Source organism: Staurois parvus, unplaced genomic scaffold (genome assembly GCF_062004578.1).
Source record: "Staurois parvus isolate SC_StPar_1 unplaced genomic scaffold, SC_StPar_1.0 ptg000031l, whole genome shotgun sequence".
Taxonomy (NCBI): Eukaryota; Metazoa; Chordata; class Amphibia; order Anura; family Ranidae; genus Staurois; species Staurois parvus.
Genome location: NW_028317827.1, coordinates 5037329 through 5057946, shown reverse-complemented (window position 1 = coordinate 5057946; position 20618 = coordinate 5037329). Strand labels below are relative to the sequence as shown.

General features: G+C 41.9%; 1 protein-coding gene across 1 annotated transcript in view; it reads left to right on the top strand.

The window, feature by feature from the left end:
- The window catches only part of ACVR1C (activin A receptor type 1C), a 109577-nt gene that overhangs the window by 41020 nt on the left and 47939 nt on the right, over positions 1-20618 (top strand). The window contains exon 2 of the mRNA XM_089659726.1: positions 8573-8803. Within this exon, the coding sequence (XP_089515852.1) occupies positions 8573-8803 (231 nt within the window). The remainder of the gene's footprint in view (positions 1-8572; positions 8804-20618) is intronic.

The following is a 20618-nucleotide window of genomic DNA, read 5'->3' as shown; positions in this document are numbered from 1 at the left end:
TACAGCACATGCATTCAGTTATATCATGATAGGCACCCAAATAAAGATATCACAGACCCTCTAACCCCTCTCCACACTTTATCCCATTATAGTTCTGGACTTTGTGAACTTACACAATAAACAACATCAGTCGTCAGTGCGGATACATTAACTTTCACAACTACTGTGACAGGCAGTGTAATAACAGAGCAATACCATCAGCCTTGTATGTAAATGTATAGGCTGTAAACACATTGCGGCAGGAAAATTGGCAAGCACGGGCCGCTGAAGTCTGACAGCTTGCCACAATTATATTTAATTTTCAGATCTAATAGCTGGCCTTCACATGGAGAATTTGCCGGCATTTTATTGTTGAGTAATCCTAAATGTAAGACATAATCATTTTTATCCCTCCTGCTAATTATTGCACATGAAAAAGTCTCGGGATTTGTATCTGCATTATTCATCATAGCTTCAGTTTTGAGGTCCCTATGGCAAAAAGTAACCTGACAACAAGGATAAAAAATTTTTTGTGATTAGCTGATATATAATTCATTTTTGTTTTGTTAAAGTGATACAAAATGTTCAGATTTCTTTTCTTTAAAATAACATGTTATACTTACCTGCTCTGTGAAGTGGTTTTGCACAGAGCAGCCCTGATCCTCCACTTTTCGGGTCCCCTGCTGGTGTTCCTGGCCTCTACTCCCACCAAGTGCCCCCACAGCAATTTGTTTGCTTTGGGGGCACCCATGTGTGCTCTAATCCTGAGCCAGCCCGGTGTGCCCACAAGACTCATAGAGCACTGCTCAGGCTCGCCCTCCTCCAATGGCTCCTGCTGTTTTAGCCAATGAGGAGTGAGAGAGGGGAGAGAGCCTTGGCTCTCGGGCAAATCACTGAATCAGGCTCAGGTAAGAATAGGGTGAGGCTGCAGCGGAAGCTGCATGCAGAAGGTTTTTTTACCTTCATACATAGAATGCAAAAATGTCTGCCTTAACAACCACTTTATTGTGTCCATATCCAAACCTTGTATTTTATAGTTTTGGATAGAATAGAAAATGCTTAAAGTGGAATTCCAGTTGAATAAAAAAAATAAAAGTCAGCAGCCACAAAAACTGTAGCTGCTGACAGACACTTACCTGTCCCTTGATCCAGCAGTGTCCTCACCACAGGTGGTTTCACCGGTTGTCTTCTCGGCACCAGCATCCTTAGTGGGGACATCCGGCTGTGACATCTTGCGGCTTCACAACCGGGTGCCCACTGCGCATGTGTAAGTAGCACTGCGCTTTGTGAATGGTCTTGTAGTCTTCTGGTACCTGTCACGTGTCCCAGAAGACTATGGGGAGGGAGGGTAGGAGGACAACGTCTGCTTCCAATCGCCTAGGTGATCGCAGCGGAAGTGGGAGCGGGTACCTGTCAAATTCAAGTGCCCGCTCCCCAAAGGTGCCAATCCTTAACGGGGAGCGGGGAACAAAGCATTAAAGCGGAACTTCCCCTTTTGGGTTGAGCTCCGCTTTAAATCCCAAAATCCTGTTTGGGTGATATACCCTCATTTCCTGACTGTATGACACAGCAGGAAGTGAGAGTTAATCTTCTAAAATGATGGGATTCAGCCAGAAGGGAAGATAGACTATATGGTCAAAAGGATGTGGATGTCCCTCATAATTATTCAGTTCAGATCCATAAAGACATGGAGTTTGTTGTTGAGGAACTAGAGTAGCCTGCACAGAACCCCAGCCTCAAATCTCCTAACACTTCTGGGATGGAATGAAGACCTGCTGTGAGCAGGTCTTCTCATCCCACATCATTACCTGACCTCACACATGTTCTTTTGACTAATTGGGCACAAATTCCCACAGACACAACCCAAAATCTTGTGACTGGCCTTTCTGAGAAGAGTGGGGGCTCTGGTAGGAAAAGTAGAATGGAGGGCAACGCCTTGTTAAAGTGGAACTAAACTCTGCTATACATACATTTACATCAACTGTCCAATGTCCACAAGGTCCTCTGCCATCCATCTTCTCCCTGGCTTCTTCTGGGTGCTAGTCTTAAGCCATCTTGATTGGCTAATATGGGATAATGTCACCCTGTGCATAAACAGGAGTGTAGTGATCCAGGCACACAGACTCCATTCACGAATCGGTATCTACCACTTTAAGATCAGAGGTAAAGTACCTCATAGTGTTTTTCAAAAATGTTTTCACAATTTACTAAAAAACATAAATAAAATACCACATGTGCTATTTCTTGAAGTGATACAATATTTTAGCAATACAAAGTGGCAATATTTAACACCGGTGGCCACCAGCGTCTTTAAAAGCGAGTGAAATAGTATGTTGATGAGGACAAGGGCCTCTTCCCCACAACCCTGGCTCTGTGGTTGTGGAGGTGCGAGGGGTGACTTATCAGAATCTGGAAGCCTCCTTTATTATTATCATTATTGACAAGTTCTTTATCAAAAATGCCAACCCCAGCCCAAAAAAAAAAATATGTCCCCAGAAGTAAATCCATCATCAATCACTATGATCGCCAACTGCCAACCCGCACCAAAAAAAAAAAAAAAGAACCTGATCTGCACCTAATACTTGGCTCCCACTGAATGACAGCTCCGCCACCTTCCTGCTGCTAAATAAACTAGAGGGCTGGCATCCCATTGACAGCAAATGAGTAACAGCTGTTTAGGATGCGGTGGGTGCCGGCTCCTTAACAATCAGCTATTCACTGGTTGTTAAGGATGCCTGCAGTGTCTGACTCCTTAACAACCAGCTAAAATGAAACACATTCTTTAACTATCTCATACCTGGACCACTACTTACAGTATTTAACACACACATTTATTTATTTCCTTTAGTGAATTGATTTTAATGCTACTTTGTACAGTATTTAGCAAGCATTTTTATTTTTTGAGGTAAATATCGAATTAAGGGATAGTGAATCAACATTTTCATTATCGCATGTGATATTTGGGATAAATGTGTCATGTGTCACCCAAATACTGCAAAATATATGATTTAGTGAATGGAGCCCACTGTGCCAAAATGTAAACTGAGCTGCGCATGTGCAGCTAGGGGTACATTCTACAGAAGACTGTGAGCAGGCAGGTAAGTTTATTTTATTGCAGTGGAGACATTGCAAGTATTTTCTGAAATAAAAAAACCTGCCTGCTCACCGTTTTTTTAGTATCAGAATTTAGTTCCACTTTACAGCGTAACCAAACCCATTGATTCATAGTTACATAGTTAGTCTGGCTGAAAAAAGACAAAAATCCATCTAGTTCAACCATTAAAAAAAAAAAAAGTTATAATCCTACACCCACAGTTGATCCAGAGGAAGGCAAAAAAAAATCCAGCAAAGCATGATCCAGTTTGCTCCTGCAGGGAAAAACTTCCTTCCTGATCCCCCAAGAGGCAATCGGATATTCCCTGGATCAACTTTACCTATAAATGTTAGTATCCAGTTATATTCTGTATATCTAAGAAATAATCCAGGCCTTTTTTGAAGCAATCCACTGAGCTGGCCAGAACCAACTCTTGAGGGAATTTATTCATCTGTTTCCTAAAGCAGTTGCATTCAAGATGTGCTGCAAATAATGACTGTTACTTGACAGTTGTTTGTGCTCTGAACCAAAACGTCAAGCCATCAAATGGTTGGAGTCATAACTGATCACATGTGCAGCACCCTGGCAATTGCAGATCAAACAGAGGCTAAAATGGCAGCTTCCTTGGCTGTAAAAGATCAGCGGGTTTAGTTCCATTTTACTGCTGGTGGCTTTAAAGCTCATAAAGGTGTGGTGTCAGGTATTCACCAACGTTTGTCCATATAGCTGCAGTTGGGAACCGACTCTATATTAATGCCTATAGTCTTCAGATGTCCAACAAGCTCATATAAGTGTGATGATGCTCAAGTGTCCACAAACCTTTGGTCATATAGTGTGACTACATAAGATGAATGCCAGGGTATTGGTTAGAGCTGCTCCGCATGGAAGCATATATAGAGCACCAATGATAAACAAGGTTCAGTAACTCTGGACAACCAAACAAAGCACTTTTTACAGATTTGGCAGCACACTGCATTGTGATGGCACAATTTGTAGGTCTTTGCTGTGCCTTGCACTCCATTATTAAATAGTCCAGTTGACGTTTCTGTACAGGTGGTATAAAGCTTGCTTGTCATTGTATGAATGTTTATTGTTCTTTGGTTCACTCCCAATAATCCTTTTGTCTTCTCCCAGTCTTCTGCTGTCTGTCTTCTGAAGGTGTAATAAATCTGACAATGTACACATCTGGGGCCTGTCGGGAACAACTAGCAGTCTTATTACTGTGGCGAAGACATACAGACCCTGTCTTCTTGGTTTTCCAAAGAATATGAGTGATTAGACATATGATAATGTGTAGCCAGGCCTGCAGTGCTGTCTGTGCTCCCAGTAGGCTTCAACTGAAAGGGTTCCCACTACCTTGCCTCCATCCACCAGAGGGTTGAGGTTGTTCTCAGAGTCAAGGCAGAAGAATAGAGACCCCAATCTACTAAGTGGCTCCTGTGGGGGTAGCACTGCAAATGGTTAGTTAACCTCTTGCCACCCATGTAACACATACTGTATGTGCAAAGATGGTGGTCTATAACCACTTAAGGTCTGACCTATAGCAGTTTTACTGCTACAGGGTGAACCTCCTGGGCAAAATCACATATATATGTGATTTTGAACTTCCGCCATAGGGGGTGTGCGCACAGCAGAAGCCCATCTGCGAGTGCCGGTGAGCACCCACCAATCAATGGGCAATACACAGAACAGAGCTCTGCCTATGTAAACAAGGCAGAGCTCTGTTCTGACAGTTGGGGGGGTGAAGCTGGGAACATGATCCTTTACGTCCCCTAGTAAAGGCACCACCTAGTGTACACCAAGCACATAGCTAGGCATATAGTTAACCCTTTGACCACCCTAGATGTTTAACCCCTTCAAGCCAGTGTTATTAGTATAGTGTCAATGCATATGTTTAGCACTGATCACTGTATTAGTGTCACTGGTTCCCACAAAGTGTCAGTTAGTGTAAAAATGTCCACCACAATATCGCAGTTCTGCTATAAGTCGCTGATATCCCCCTTTACTAGTATTAAAACATTTTTTTTACAAATTCCAGTATATGTCCCTTAGTTTGTAGACGGTATACTTTTTTCACAAACTAATCAATATACCCTTATTGTTTTTTTTTATCAAAAATATGTAGCAGAATACATGTTGGCCTAAATTTATGAAGACATTTGATTTTTTAAAATTTTTTTATTGAATGTTTTATAGCAGAAAATAAATATGTTTTTTTTTTTCAAAATTGTCAGTCTTTTTTTGGTTATAATGCAAAAAAGTAAAAAATGCAGAGGTGGTCAAATGCCACCTCTATTTGTGGGGAAGAATGTCATGAATTTTATTTATGTACAGTGTTGCATGACAGTTAAAGTAACGCAGCACTGTATAACAAAAAATGGCCTGGTCAGGAAGGGGGGGGGGTCATGTGGTTAATGCCCACGTGCTGCACATATGTGTCCACATCACTGTGTGATCCAAGTACAGAGAGTTGTCAAAGACAACTCTCGGTCTCTAATGATGGTCAGGAGCCAGTGTGATTGGCTTCTGATCATGTGACCACTGTGACAGCCAATCATAGTGGTCATGTCATCATGCAGCCCTTCCTGTCCTCTAGGTGTACTAGCCCAGGGATGCTGGGGCTGGGCAGGAAGAGGTTAAAGTGTATGAAGAGTGTATGTATAGAGTACTGAAGGATTAAAACACCTGCCAGGATTTTTTAATTGCTGCTACCATGATGAAATTTTCTCTTGACTTCCTGTTCCAGAGACGCAACAGGAAGTTGGTGGAAATCTCTCAAAGTGAGGACAATTTCTCTCTGGTCAGATTGGAAGAATCCTCCTTACTTATTGTTCTAGGGACAACTCTAAAATTTAGAATTTTTCCCCTTCACTTTCTTTCTCAGTGACAATAGTGAGTCTCGGCAGTAGGGACTGAGACAGCTATGAAAACTTGACAGCGTTTAACCCTTCCCAACTCTATCCAAAACTAAAAAAAAAAATGTTTAGCGATAACACTTTAAAGTGATATTAAAGTCAAATTTTGTTTGTAAAAAATAAATAAACATGATACACTTATCTGCTCTGTGCAGTGGTTTTCCTTTTCTTTTCAGTTACCCCGTCAGCGCTCCTGGTCCCTCCCTCCTGTCGAGTAGCCTCACAGCAAGCAGCTGGCTGTAGGGGCACCCAAGCAGGCTTGTTCCTGAGCTGCTGCTCTGCGTGTCTATTCACATATAGAGCCCCACTCCCTCTCTCTCCTCATTGGCTAAATGGCTCCTGCTGCTTTCTCCAATGAGGAGGGAGAGTCCTCATTGGACTCTCGTGGACATCATTGGATCACGATGGGGATCAGGTAAGTATTAGGGGGGCTGGGGGGCTGCTGCACACAGAAAGTTTTTTTAACTTCATGCATAGAATGTATGAAGGTAAAAAAACCTTCTACTTTTACAATCGCTTTTATTTCAACTGGACCTATTTAGTAATATTGAGGATGTTAGACCATTGTTTCCCAAACTTTTTTCAGTCAAGGCACCCTTTAAAATTATGGACAGTCTTGAGGCACTCCATTCTAAAATGTGGAAAACTATTGTAATAGCAGCAACATCCACACATGTAGGACACCCGACATTAGAGGTGATTTATTTTTCCAAAGCAAATACACGTTTGCACACTGGTACTGAGTAGTATTCCAGTGTTTCTCTTCTCCTTCAATTTTTCTCCATCACTGAGCTAATGTGACCCCAGCACTGATGGAGAGGGGCAGGGGAGGGTCAAACTAGGATGCTGTGCAAGTAGCCGACATCCTCCTTATCAACTGATGATGTCGTTGGTTCTCAGGATGCAGGCGTCTAGAAGGTCGTAATGGTGCACAATGAAAACCTGTGGCTTTGTGTAACTAAATGGCAGGCTTGTTCCACCCGCTGGCTTGTATACAAGTTTTGAGCAATTTTTAGACATTTTACCAAGGTACCCCTGAAGAAACCTCAAGGCACCCCAGGATGCCTGGGCACCCTGGTTGAGAAAGGCTGTGTTAGACCACCCATCTGAGTTTTGTTTTCCTTTGTATCATTGTTGGGAGCAAACCCCAGCATTGTTATACTTGAGGGCATCTCAGTACCCTTAATCCAAACCCTTCAACTGTACTGTCATGAAATGTAAATTGACACATGTAGATATAGTGTGGTCAAATGACTTTGTACACAAGTCCTGTGAAATTGCCTATGACTAGCTAACCCAGCTATTCTCAACCTTTTTACCCTGAGGAACTTAAAATACTTTTTCAGTTTCTCAGGAAACCCTTGTTAAAAAGAGTTATACCTATAACTCATGGACAGTAAGGTGATCAATAAGCTAAAGAAAGTAATATGGCATACCTAGCATATTTAATAATTATTTTCAGTAATATTTTCTAAATAACTAACAACTGCAGAAAAGAAAGGCAGGCAATAAACATGTGATGTCTTCTAACATTGATGTTCAGTGTAGATGTGACCCCTTATATTGGTGCTTAGTGTAAAATTGTCCCCTTGCCTTGGTGGTCAGTGTAGATGTGACCCCGCACATTGGTGGTTAGTGTAAAATTGACCCCTTGCATTGATGGTCAGTGTAGGTGGGAGATCAGTCTACCAATGCTCATTTCTCTAGGAACCGCTAACACCCTAATGGGGAACCATGGGGTTCCACAGAACCCTGGTTGAGAAACACTGAGCTAACTCATGCCCTGAAAAATGAAAACCTTCATCAATATAGTCTGTAAAGGTTTGAAATACATATCTAATGGCTGTTTTTTTCCCTGGAGATGCACTTGTGCTGACTTCTCTCCCTTCTCCTTCTTCTATAAACAGAAAAGCTTAGGCAACGCAAGGGTTCATGTATATGCCTACTTCTACCAAAAAAGACCTGTTTCTCAGGTACTGATTGAGCATGAGGACTATGACCAGCTCATGTGTGACTTTGCTTGCAGGAAGGCCTTAGAAAACATATGTAAGAAGAAAGAGATAAACAGACCCAAATTTGTGCATGGGCAGCACTGGGTTCCCTGGTTTGAATTGTGGTCTGGACACTATCTGCATAGAGTTTGCATGTTCTTCCTGTGCTTGCATGAGTTTTCTGTGGGTATTTTCTTTGCATACACCAAAGACATGCTGGTAGGTTAACTGCCTCCTGTCTAGATAGAGCCTAGTAAGTGTATGTTTGCATGTGAGATAGGGACCTTAGATTGTAAACATTTTGAGGATAGGGTCTGATGTGAATATACAGTAGGTAAAGCGGTGTGTGAATTTTTGGCACTACATAAATACCTGTAATAAATAAAAAAAATGGAGTGGACAGAGTGGTACAGTAAAACAGAGACCTGAAACAGGTCTATCCGTTCTGTTAATGTGGGGCACACCACTCCTGACAGCTTCTTGTGCCCTTATGATGGCATGGGAAGCTTAGTTAATTCTGCAGAATATGTTTGAGATTAGTATGACATCTGGGTGAATATTGTGTTTTCTTACACTTTCTCTTTTTATTCTAGGTCTGGAATGTGTGTGTCTGATGTGCGAAACCACCAACTACACCTGCCAGACAGAAGGGGCCTGCTTGACGTCGGTGATGCTCACCAATGGCAAGGAGGAAGTATTCAAGTCTTGTATCTCTATTCTGGAGCTAAAAGCTCAGGTGTACTGTCACAGCTCGAACAACATTACTAGGACGGAGTGCTGCCACTCTGACTTCTGTAATAACATTACACTCCGATTACCTCCAGGTATGTCAGCTCTGGTTCCATATGGACTTTACGGGCTACACTGTGATTGGTAGGAGTTGTTATAGTATCAGTAAGATGTCATCAGTTCATACATTATAATGTGTAATAAGTGAATATCTTATTCATTCAATCTCACATAAGCTTTAACATATTAATGTCATTTCAATAGTTGTATTCAATGCTTTGAAATATCACTTTTCATTAAAAGAATATCTGATGATCCTGCCATGAATGTCTTCATTCAGGCATTTCCTGTTATGAGGTGACAACTGTCTCCTAGGTTTTCTTCCATGCCATCAAAAAATGTAAAGGCATCATATACTTTCAAAGGTTTTTGTTGTTTTAAATAGGTATTAGTGTACAGTAGTCACAGTATGTTCCCTGCGTTTGTTTGCCCTACATTGTAATGATGGGCTCACAAGGTGTGGCTGAAGTTTGTAGTGTTGTGACTGATCAAGTCCCTTTTGTCCATGTATTTCTCCAACCAGCTTATCTGTATTTGTTAAAGGGACAGGCAACTTCTTTTTCCGGGTCAATGCAGTCAATGCCTTTCCATTTCCTCTGTGTTGCATCACAAATGTGGGGATACTAATATGAACAAACACATCTCTTTTCCTTATTGCTCTGTCTGCTTGTGTCTGTGTCAGATCTAATTACTATGCAGTTTTCACTTGTACCAGTGCAAGACTGAGAGATTCAGGGATTGTGGGATATGTAGTTTCTTCAAAGAAAGTGTCAGTTCTTAGTCTACAGACAGAGGTCATGCATGAATCCAACCAGAAATTGCAGACATCGGAATGTGAAGATTTTCTGTACTATATGCTGGGCAACAAATGGCACCTTGAAACTTCATGATCAATGCGCATCTTATGCAGGTGAAAAATACTAGGTGCAGGTATGAAGGATTATAACGCCTTGAAACTTTCCATATAGTAACCATTAAAAGTGTATGTCATGGAAAAATAAGAAAAACAATATATGTAGCACATTTCCCCGTACTTTATCCCTTTCAAGATCCTGCAAGCTCTTAGTCCCATATTTTGCTAGTAAATGGAAAATGGCACAGAGGTTGTCCATCGCCTCCAAATATTATTATTATACAGGATTTATATAGCGCCAACAGTTTGCGCAGCGCTTTACAATATAAGGGAGAAAGTACAATTACAATACATTTCAGTACAGAAGGAATGTGTGGGGCCCTACTCGTGGAGCTTACAATCTAAAGGATGTAAGATAACAGCGAGCACATCTGTTTATCTTGACCATTCTATACTTATATGTGTATTCTTGATTTGTGTCATAATAATCTCATCTCAGTGCTGAAATATAAAAAGAGATAAAAAAAATTAAAACGTTATTTTATAAAAATAAAAAGCATGGCAATTGTTCTGATTCACAGAGCCTTAGCAAACTGAATGCCAGCCGGTTAGGGTTTAGATCTAGTGAAGAAACATGTGTTAAAGATGAATTCCAGGTATGGATATTTTTGCATAGTTGCATTAGTCCAGCTTGGAACAATATAAATACAAACTGTAAATTCCATACCTGTGGGATCCCTGTGGAAGTTCGAAATCACTGTAGAAGTCAACACTACTACAATGATCTCCACTAGCTTCTGGGTCCTGTGCATGGACATGGTGGAGAGAAGGGGCAGGGAGGTCATGGTCTCCACCTTGTCCAATCAGAGAACAGTTTGCATTCAGTGATAAAAATGCAAGGTATTGTGTGAATGGTGCCCATGCCAACTAAGTGACCCCTCTGTTCACTATGCAGCAGGGCATTCACTCAGCACGGGACCCAGGAAACAGTGGCAAGGCGATCACTGGAATAGCGGTGACTGCTACAGTGATTTCCAGCTTCCCCAGGGATCCCACAGGTATAGCATATATATACTTACATTGGTCCAAGCTGGACTAATACAACCAAGTGAAAATTCCATACCTGGAATTCAGCTTTAAAGAGAACAAGAATAGGATGCACTTATCAAAATTGTAAGGATTCTTGAATGGAGGAGCAATGGAGACACCTTTAGACAGTAGCATTGTTAATGTGGGGAGAGGGTAGTGTTAAATGTACTTGCAGATTTAGATGGACCAGACAAATTAAAGCGGAGCTCCACCCAAAAGGGGAAGTTCTGCTTTAAAAACTGGTCCCCGCTCCCCATTAAGGATTGGCACCTTTGGGGAGCAGGTACCCGAAATTGACAGGTACCTGCTCCCACTTCCGCTGCGATCACCTAGGCGATCGGAAGCAGAAGTTGTCTTCCCTCCCTCTCTCCGTAGTCTTCTGGGACATGTGACAGGTCCCAGAAGACTACGGGGCCATTCAGGAAGTGCAGCGCTACTCGTGCATGTGCAGTGGGCACCCGGCTGTGAAGCCGCAAGCTGTCACAGCCAGGTGCCCACAGTGAAGATGCCGGCGCCTGGGACATAGGACGGCCGGTGAAACGGGAGGACACCGCGGGATCATGGGCAGGTGAGTGGCTGTTTTTTTTAAAGTCAGCAGCTACAGTTTTTGTAGCTGATGACTTTTATTTTTTCACAGTGCGACTGGAACTCCGTTTTCAGGCGGAACTCCAGCTAACACTTTTTAAGCAGTTAGAGCAACATTTTTTTTCCTTTTGGGATAAATGTTTCACACAAATGAATTATAGTTGAACGTTGTAAGCACCCCCGTTAGTGGTAAATGGGTTGTCTCAACACTCTACCTGGTACATTTGCTGGACAGCTTGGTCTGTAACAAAAAGTTGAAAAATAACAGACTTACTGGCAGAATAACAGGTGTAAATAAAGGAAAAAAGACTAAAAAAACTCAAACTAATGCAACCACCACATCTAAGGATTGGTAAGCTGCCATATAATACCGTTATATTTTGGGGTCCTGAATAGTCTACAAAAATAAATTCCTGGAATGCCATAATATACAACAACAGTATAATTTTTCAGAAAAGCTCCACCTTTTATTATTAAAAGCAGTCCTCAAGCTTCAGTCCAGGGACTCTGCTTAGCCCCTCTGCTTAGATAATCTAATGTAAATGGATGCTTGCATTCCTTTACATCCAGCTGCAAATAGACTAACATTGAGCTTCCGATCAGATCCGCATGAAAATCTGTATGTGAATGAGGCCTAGGACTGAGATTATGTCATCAGTCTGCTGGAAGGAGGAAGCGTTTCCTCAGTCTCCTCCCCCAGTGATTAGACTGTAACACTGTAGCAAGTCACAGGGTGAGAGGCAGGGGCTGATTTGTGTCAGACATTTATGAACAATGTAAGAAACTGCACAGGCATTAGGATTTACATGACTGTGTCATCTCTGAGTCAGCATCTCATTCAGGGAACTAGATGGTGACCCTGGAGGATTTCCTTTCGATGAGAAAATCAGAAGAAGGCAGTGTCAGGGGAAGTACTGTGATCTCTCGAAGGTAATGAACACCCATAAATGATGATACACTTACATAATTATTTGCATGCATGCAGTTGACCTGCAAAACATATCTGATGCTATATGCACTTTCAACTATTGTAGAGTTTCTCTCTAACACAGCCTACATTTTACTGCAGTGAACAGATGAATCCTTTTATTTGAAAATCGAATTTTCAGTTTGTTGTAAAATATCAGCAAATAAAAATAAGCGTTCTCCATCGTGTTGCAGTATTAAACCCAAACGCAAACATTGACTATATTACAGCTTACCAATTTTTAGATGTGATGGCTGCATTCTTTTTCTTGCTTCTTTCTTTTATTTTCACCTGGTGATCCAGCCAGTATGTCTGCAGATGTACAGTGATTTGAAAAAGTATTCACACCCCTTGATATTTTCCTAATTTTTCATGTTACAACCAAAAACGTAAATGTATTTTATTGGGAGTTTATGTGATAGACCAACATCAAGTGGCACAGAATTGTAAAGTGGAAGGAAAATGACAAATGGTTTTCAAAATGTTTTACAAATAAATATCTGAAAACTGTGGTGTGCATTTGTATTCAGCCCCCTTTACTCTGATACCCCTAACTAAAATCTAGTGGAACCAATTGCCTTCAGAAGTCACCTAATTAGTAAATAGAGTCTACCTGGGTGTACTTTAATCTCAGTATAAATACAGCTGTTCTGTGAAGCTCACCTCCTGGTAGAGCAATCCTGAGGACAGCAACCTGGTACTAACAAGCAGCAAAACCTTTCTCCACCATTAGGAGCTCTGGTGAATACTAGTTAGCCCAATGGTCAAAGGAAACACTGCTCAGGTAAATGATCAACATCAAACCAAAACAGGTGCAGACCCTGGCTCGCCATGACATAACATGCAAATAGGATGAAGGGTTGGCCAAACACCAGTGGAATCATGAAAAACGTGCATAAGATTTATTGATCCATAGGACACAAAAAGCACCAGGACATAGGCATAGCTGTTAACGCGTTTCACATGATCACGTTCTTAGTCATAACCACCATTCCTCTGGTGTGCGGCAAACCCTTCTTCCTATTTGAATACTATCTAGTGCTTACACCTCGCACCTCAGGTGAGCCCATGTCATCAGCCAAGGTGACCTACTTGTTTAATTTTCCAGATGGTCGGTGGGAGCCTCTCTACTGCTACAGCTACTGGTCTCCAAGCCTGACCCGTGACCATGACACTGCAGCATATTACATGTTTGGCTTTGGGTTTAATATTACTCTGATGTCTTCCCATCACTGTAACAAATATACTGTATGTGGCAGCATGGCGGTTGGGCCCAACTGCTGCACATATATGCCCGTGCAGCTCAGAGGGTCTGTGATGACAGCACACTGAGCAAGTGTCACCAGCAGCTCCTGGTCAATGTTTGCATTTGGGAGCCAGCCGGACAGGCTGGTGTTCATGTAACTGCTGTGACAGCCAGTCACAGCAATCAGGTGATCGGGAAGTCAGTTTCTGGCATTAGCACCCACTTAAAGGGCTTGCCAGGAGGCGGTGGCAAGGGGTTAAAAACAAACTTAGTTTTTCCTTTCCCAATTCTACCATGTCAGTGGTGTAACTCCACTATGATATAATCCTTTTCTTCAATCATGTGATGTGCAACAGACACTGCAGAATGACAGATGTATAAAGAATATTTGCTACATAGAATAATATTTTTCCTAATTACAAGGAATAAAACCTCAACAATATGTAACACCCTCCATGTTAGCCAGATAAGCTGGGTTGTTGTATTTGTTTTTTTTAAAAAGGAGCTGAGTAGCAGCCTGGGATGAGTCATCCTGTGAGTGAGGAAGGAGTTCACCTCAGGATAAGCTAGGGATGTTCTGAAGATCAGAGCTTCTGGAGCCCTCCCACCTCTCCAGAAACCTGAGAGCTTTCTGGAGGTAGTGAGGAAGCTCGGATCTGCATACTTGAGGGACCTTGGCCAATCCCCTGGCAGGAGGCTGGGCATGATGACCAATGCAACTCTTAAGTATGACAGAGCCAGGAGAGGAATAAAACCTCAACCATATCTAACACCCTCCAGGTTAGCCAGATAAGCTGGGTTGTTGGGGAGGGGAGGAAGCTTGGATCTTCATACTTGAGGGACCGTGGCCAATCCCCTGGCAGGAGGCTGGGCATAATGACCAACACAACCCTTAAGTATGACAGAGCCAGGAGAGGAAGTTAATGAGTGTCGGGTGGAAGATGGAGTGTGGAGCCTGGGAGGGGGCCTACCTACAGGCAGGGTGCTAGAAAAGAGGATCTCCACTGCACCAACATCTTCTAAGAGGGACATCCCGAGCAGCAGGGAAGGAGCCAGTCCAGCGAAAGGGCAGTCACCAACCCACCAAGCTGACAGGAAGGACAGTGTAAGTACTCTTACACCCCCTGGGCCAGATAAGGGAGAGGACAGTCACGTGGAAAGCCCAACCAGCTTCTCATCCAGGATTGCCTGTTTCAAATTGGCAGCTTCTTGGCCCCCTTGGCCAGGGATACCCTCAGGTAGCTTGGTTTAAGAGGAGGTTTCATCTAGGGGTCATAGGTGGTACACCAAAGAGCTTTTGAACGCTCTTAGAGGAGAGACTTTTTTTGTCCACATTTTTTGTACATAGTTGCTCTAAGTTGTCCTCCCTGGGCATCCCATACACCCCTCAACCCCATCTGAGTTCTAAACCCCTTAAAAAACAAAACTAAGCTGAAAGACTGTTTGCTGACTCTGAGTGCAAATTATGGAAGAAAATGCGTGTTGCCTGGCTGTGCAGAGCTTTAGGGGAATGCAAAAAGTCAGTGACTCCTAAGGCGGTAGTGCTACAAATATATCATTTCCAGGGAGGAGACTGAGGTTCAGCTTTAAATCTTCATTTTTCCATAGCTTGCTTATTTGCACTCTGTCTGGCACCGTCCTCTTGCTAGAAGTCAGCGGTCAGATAACTTATTCCTCTGTGTTTTGTATAAACGGGATTAGGCCTTTTGCCCTACTGACATGCCGAAATAATAATTCCCACAGCAGTGTCAGAGTTGACTTGTTGTTTGTTTTGTTGCACAAGAGGCAAGATTTCGGTAAAAGTGAAAAACGAGGCTGTCTGAGGGCTGCAGCTGCCCAGCACACTGCCCAGTGATCTGTCATAAGGCTCAACAAACACTGAATAAGCATCTTGTTTGCTGTGCAGTTGTGCCTTGTTATTTGTTGGGGTAAAAGGACATTTAAGAAGATTTAAAATAGGTATTTTATTATCAACTTGTCGGAGCAGCTGACAGCAGACTTCTCAAAGCACAGACACAAATGTCAGTTGTGTTCCGTTAGTTAGATTTTGGAATACCTATGCAAAAAAAAAAAAGAAAAACCACCTTTGAAGTGATACTAAAGGTTCCTTTTTTATTTTTTTAAATAACAGACATGTCATACTTACCTGCTCTGTGCAGTGGTTTTGTACACAGCACACATAGTTACATAGTTAGTATGGCTGAAAAAAGACAAAAGTCCATCCAGTTCAACCATTAAAAAAAAAAAAAAATAAAGTTATAATGCTACGCCTACAGTTGATCCAGAGGAAGCAAAAAACCCAGCAAAGCATGATCCAATGTGCTCCTGTAGGGAAACAAATTCCTGCCTGATCCCCTGAGAGGCAATCGGATATTCCCTGGATCAACTTTACCTATAATTGTTATATTCTGTGTATCTAAGAAAGAATCCAGGACTTTTTTTAAAGCAATCCACTGAGCTGGACAGAACCAACTCTTGAGGGAGTCTATTCCACATTTTCACAGCTCTCACTGTGAAGAAACCTTTCCGTATTTGGAGATTAAATATTTTTTCCTCCAGACGTAAAGAGTGCCCCCTTGTCCTCTGTGATGACCTCAGGGTGAATAACTCTATACCGAGTTCACTATATGAACCACTGATGTATTTATACATGATGATCATATCCCCCCTTAATTTCTTCTTAAGAATAAATTCAGTTCCTCTAACCTTTCCTCATAGCTGAGCTCCTCCATGCCTCGTATCAGGTTGGTTGCCCTTCTCTGTACTTTCTCCAGTTCCCCAATGTTCTTTTTGTGAATTGGTTCCCAAAATTGAACTGCATATTCCAGATGAGGTCTTACTAATGATTTGTACCGGGGTAATATGATATCTCTCTCTCTGGAGTCTATACCTCTTTTAATACACAGAAGGTTTTTTATGCACGTGCATAAAATGCATGAAGATGAGAAACCTTCAGCCTTTACAACCACTTTAATGTGGTTGCAAAACTCAGACATGAAATATGAAAAAAGCATATCCCTTTTATAGTGTGTACTTGTCTCAATCTAAAGTGTTTCTCAATCCAGAACGCTAAGTGAAATTTCTGTCTGCTGCTTTGTCCTTTGTATCGGCAGGAGTCACTTCTGATGAGTTTTCCTGACACCAAGAGAAAACTGACAGGGGAGGGACCTCAAGCAGACAGCTTGTGATTGACAGCCACAGCTCTGTTCCTGTGTGCTGTGTAAAGGGGGTGTGTGTCCTTTTCCTCCATTCAGCTCTCAGAGCTCCCCTCGCTGAGTATAGCTTAAAGCAGAGCTCCACCCAAAAGGGGATGTTCCACTTTAACCATTTCAATACCGTGCAATTTTACACCTTCCTGCCCAGGCCATTTTTCAGGTTTCAGCGCTCTCACACTTTGAATGACAATTGCGCAGTCATACCACATTGTACCCAAACTAAAATGTTATCATTTTCTTCACACAACTAGAGCTTTCTTTTGGTGGTATTTAATCACCGCTGGGGTTTTTTATTTTTTGCTAAATTAACAAAAAAAGACCAAAAAGTTTGAAAAAAAACCCACGTTTTCTTTGTGTTATAAAAGTTTACAAATAAATAATTGTTCTTCATCAATTTAGGCCAAGATGTATTCTGCTACATGTCTTTGGTGAAAATAACCCAAATTAGGATGTATTATTTAGTTTGTAGGAAAGTTATAGAGTTCACAAACTATGGTATAGATCTGAAAATTGATCAATCCTGAAGTACTGACAGCCAATCTAATTTCTTGAGGTCCAAGAATGTCAGAGTAGTACAGATATCCCCAAATGACCCCTTTTTGCAGAGTAGACAGTCCGATGTACTTCATAAGAGGAATGGCGAGTTTTTTGAAGTTGTATTTTTTTGTCATAATTTTTCGGAAAATGAAAAAATTAAAAAAATTATTTTCACTATTTTTTTTTTACATACTGTCACGAGTGCAGTACAGCGTCATCATATAACTGGCATGGCGGTGAACATGGACACTGACTGGTGACAGTATGAAAAAAAAAATATATATATATTTTTTTATTATTATTTTTAATTTTTTATTACATTTTTTTTACATTTTTTGAAAGATTTTTTTTCATATTTTACTATGACCAAAGTAGTACAATGTTACCATAGTAACATTGTATTACTTTGGGGAAGTGATCAGTATTTTTTTTTTTTTTTGCACAATTTGCTTATAGCAAAGAATTACTTTTGCTATAAGCAAGCATTTACCTAAATGACATCGATTCATTCAGGTTTTTTTTTTTTTTTTTTGTGCTTAGCTGTGATTTGGCCACAGCTAATCACATGAAATGTGCATGTGACCTGCTGTGACCATTCACAGCTAGGCACTAGTATACAATGGATGGCATGAATGAAGCCATCCATTGTATACAACTGTCATGTGACCTGCTGTGATTGGTCACAGCAGGTCACATGGTACCGGCAATGGGGGCCGGTACTCAGATCTGTCATCGGCCGTGTCCGAGGTACACGGCCGGTGACAGATCGCGCCGCTGCGAGGCTCTGCAACCGCGCAAACTGCGCATGTGCGGGAGGACGCCAAACTGCGTACACCCCGGAAAGCTAAACCATTTTTGCGGCCGCCAAATGGCTATAGGAGGGGCGGCTAATGGTTAAGGCATCCCTGCTCCTCGTTAAGGATTGGAACCTTTGGGGAGCGGGGTTACCCACTCCCACTTCTGCTGCCTAGGGGATTGGAAGCAGAAGTTGTCTTCACCCCCCTCCCTGTAGACTTCTGGGACACGTGACAGGTCCCTGAAGACTACGGGACCATTCACAAGGTGCAGCGCTACTCGTGCATGTGCAGTTGGTACCTGGCTGTGAAGCCGTCAGGGAGAGAAGACGGCCGGTGAAACCAGTGGTGGCTGTATTTAAAAAGTCAGCAGCTACAGTTTTTGTACCTGCTGACTTTTTTGTGATTTTTTGTTTTTTTCAGGTGGAACTCTATAAAACAAATTTGTGTGCACTAAATGCATTTGTACACCCAAATAATACCTTGTAGAAATAACAGTGACATCATCATTGTGCTGTACATAATCTGTGCAGAGCTGTGGGAGGGACCTGACAGGCCCCACCCACTACAGGCTGCCTGTAGAAAACTAGGGGAGGGGGCGGAGACAAGACCAGACATCCTGCGGAAGGAGAGAGAGTAGCAGTGACTGGTCTTTATACAGTTAGCTGCTTCACAAAGAGAACGTTTCATGTTGGATTACTGTACAGATCTGGAAGAAATACAGAAAGCACACCAAGATTCAAGAAAGAATAGACTTGGATATTGTATTTAGATAATTTGGAGTTCAGCTTTAAAGCTGCACAGAGTTGATATGCCTTAGTGGCTAACAGCATATTACTTGTCAAGGTTTTACAACTAACCGGGTATTACTGGTTCAATTCAGGTTAATGATTTGTAGCTATAATTAGGTGTTGTTATTGTAGTGCGTTGTGTCTCAAAGTGGAATTATAGCCAAACCGGCATTTACATACTATAACAAATTAAAAAAAAAGACACATTTTTATTCTTGATTTATGGACAATGGGTGAAACCATGCCCACTGGGCAAGTGTGCAGCCAAATTATGACAGTTCTCAAACTCCGTGGCTGGCCTCCCTTGCCTATCAGTGAGGCTTGACAACTCTGTCCCTTTGGGTGGCCTATGTATGTCCAGAGAGTGAAGTGCAGAAAACAAGCGCATGGCTTCCTGCTGTGTGGTTCAGCATGAATGACAGCACTGATCTTGAGGCCCTATTCACACTTGATGCTGCATGTTTTTGGAGCAGCACCGCTCCCACACCCATTGAAAAGGGCTTCCATCCACTGCAGAAACACACTGAAAGAAGTTCTTGTACCAGATTTTGGACATGAGCCAAGCTTGTTTTGCATTGCCTGTTTTTGTGCATTTTCACATGTTTTGTCACATGGAAAACATGTGGCATATGCAGAGCTGCTACCCAGGGGTGCTGTTGGACAATGGAGGCAAACCATCCTACCACACTTCCTAGCAAAACCTCACATAGCGTGATACTGCATAAACACTTCAAAAATTGCACTTTATTCAAAAATTTAGGGGGGCTACAGCATCAGGACATCTTACCCCTTTTTGCGGTCAGTACCTTTATTTCATTTAATCCCGTGCAATTTTTGAATAAAGTGTTTATGCAGTATCACGCTATGTGATGTCCCTTATTGGGCTCTTCATGAGCACCACCCCTTCACAGCACCAAGGTTAAGGAGGGACTCCAGAGATGTATGAGTGCCTTATGTACCATGGAACCTGACCAGGAGGGATGACCAATGAGAACTAGGGAACGCGGCTTCACCAGAGAGTGTGGAGAACCTAGATGCATCTGAAGAGAGGATACTGCTTACATGCGTTTTTTTGTCGCACTTCTGGTGAGTGCGCATTTAATTAATATATTCCCTGCTCACATTTGGATCACTCGCCTTGATCTGCAGAGGAGACCGGGTAGTACTGACACACCGTACCCCTTTTGCATGTTCATGGACACTGGATTGAACATCAAACTTTTATGATCGATCTTATGACCTTATGCCTTTTTTCTTGTTTTCTATTCCATATACTGAATGAATGTTGATAATTTTATTAGCGCTGCACCTTTTTTCCCATATATTATCCTGGAAGGTTATGTTGGTTGTCTTTTTGGTGTTCTAGCAGCTCTTTTACTTTGATTATATCTTTACCAGAGTAAGCGCTCGCTATACTACTTGTCTCTTATTTTTCATTATTAGCAGGGACTTCCACTTTAATCGGTGGGTTTCAATTTCACCTAGACCTCAGGTAAAGGTTTCCCTTTATCAAGCAAATCAAAATTTCCCTGAAAGCTGTTTTATGAGTCTTTCTCTTCGATCAGACATTTAAAGCGTCACTATACTATATCCTTATTTTCTAAAAATAATCTATACACATCCACAACTTAATGGTCCTCTAATCAATTTTTTTTTTGTATTATTTCTTACTGTGTATTTCTGTCTCCTTGAGCTCCTAAACCTTTCCTTTTCCTCTAACTTCTGTTTGGAACGAACAGTGCTTGTTAGTTCTGGTCATGTGCAGTGCTCTAT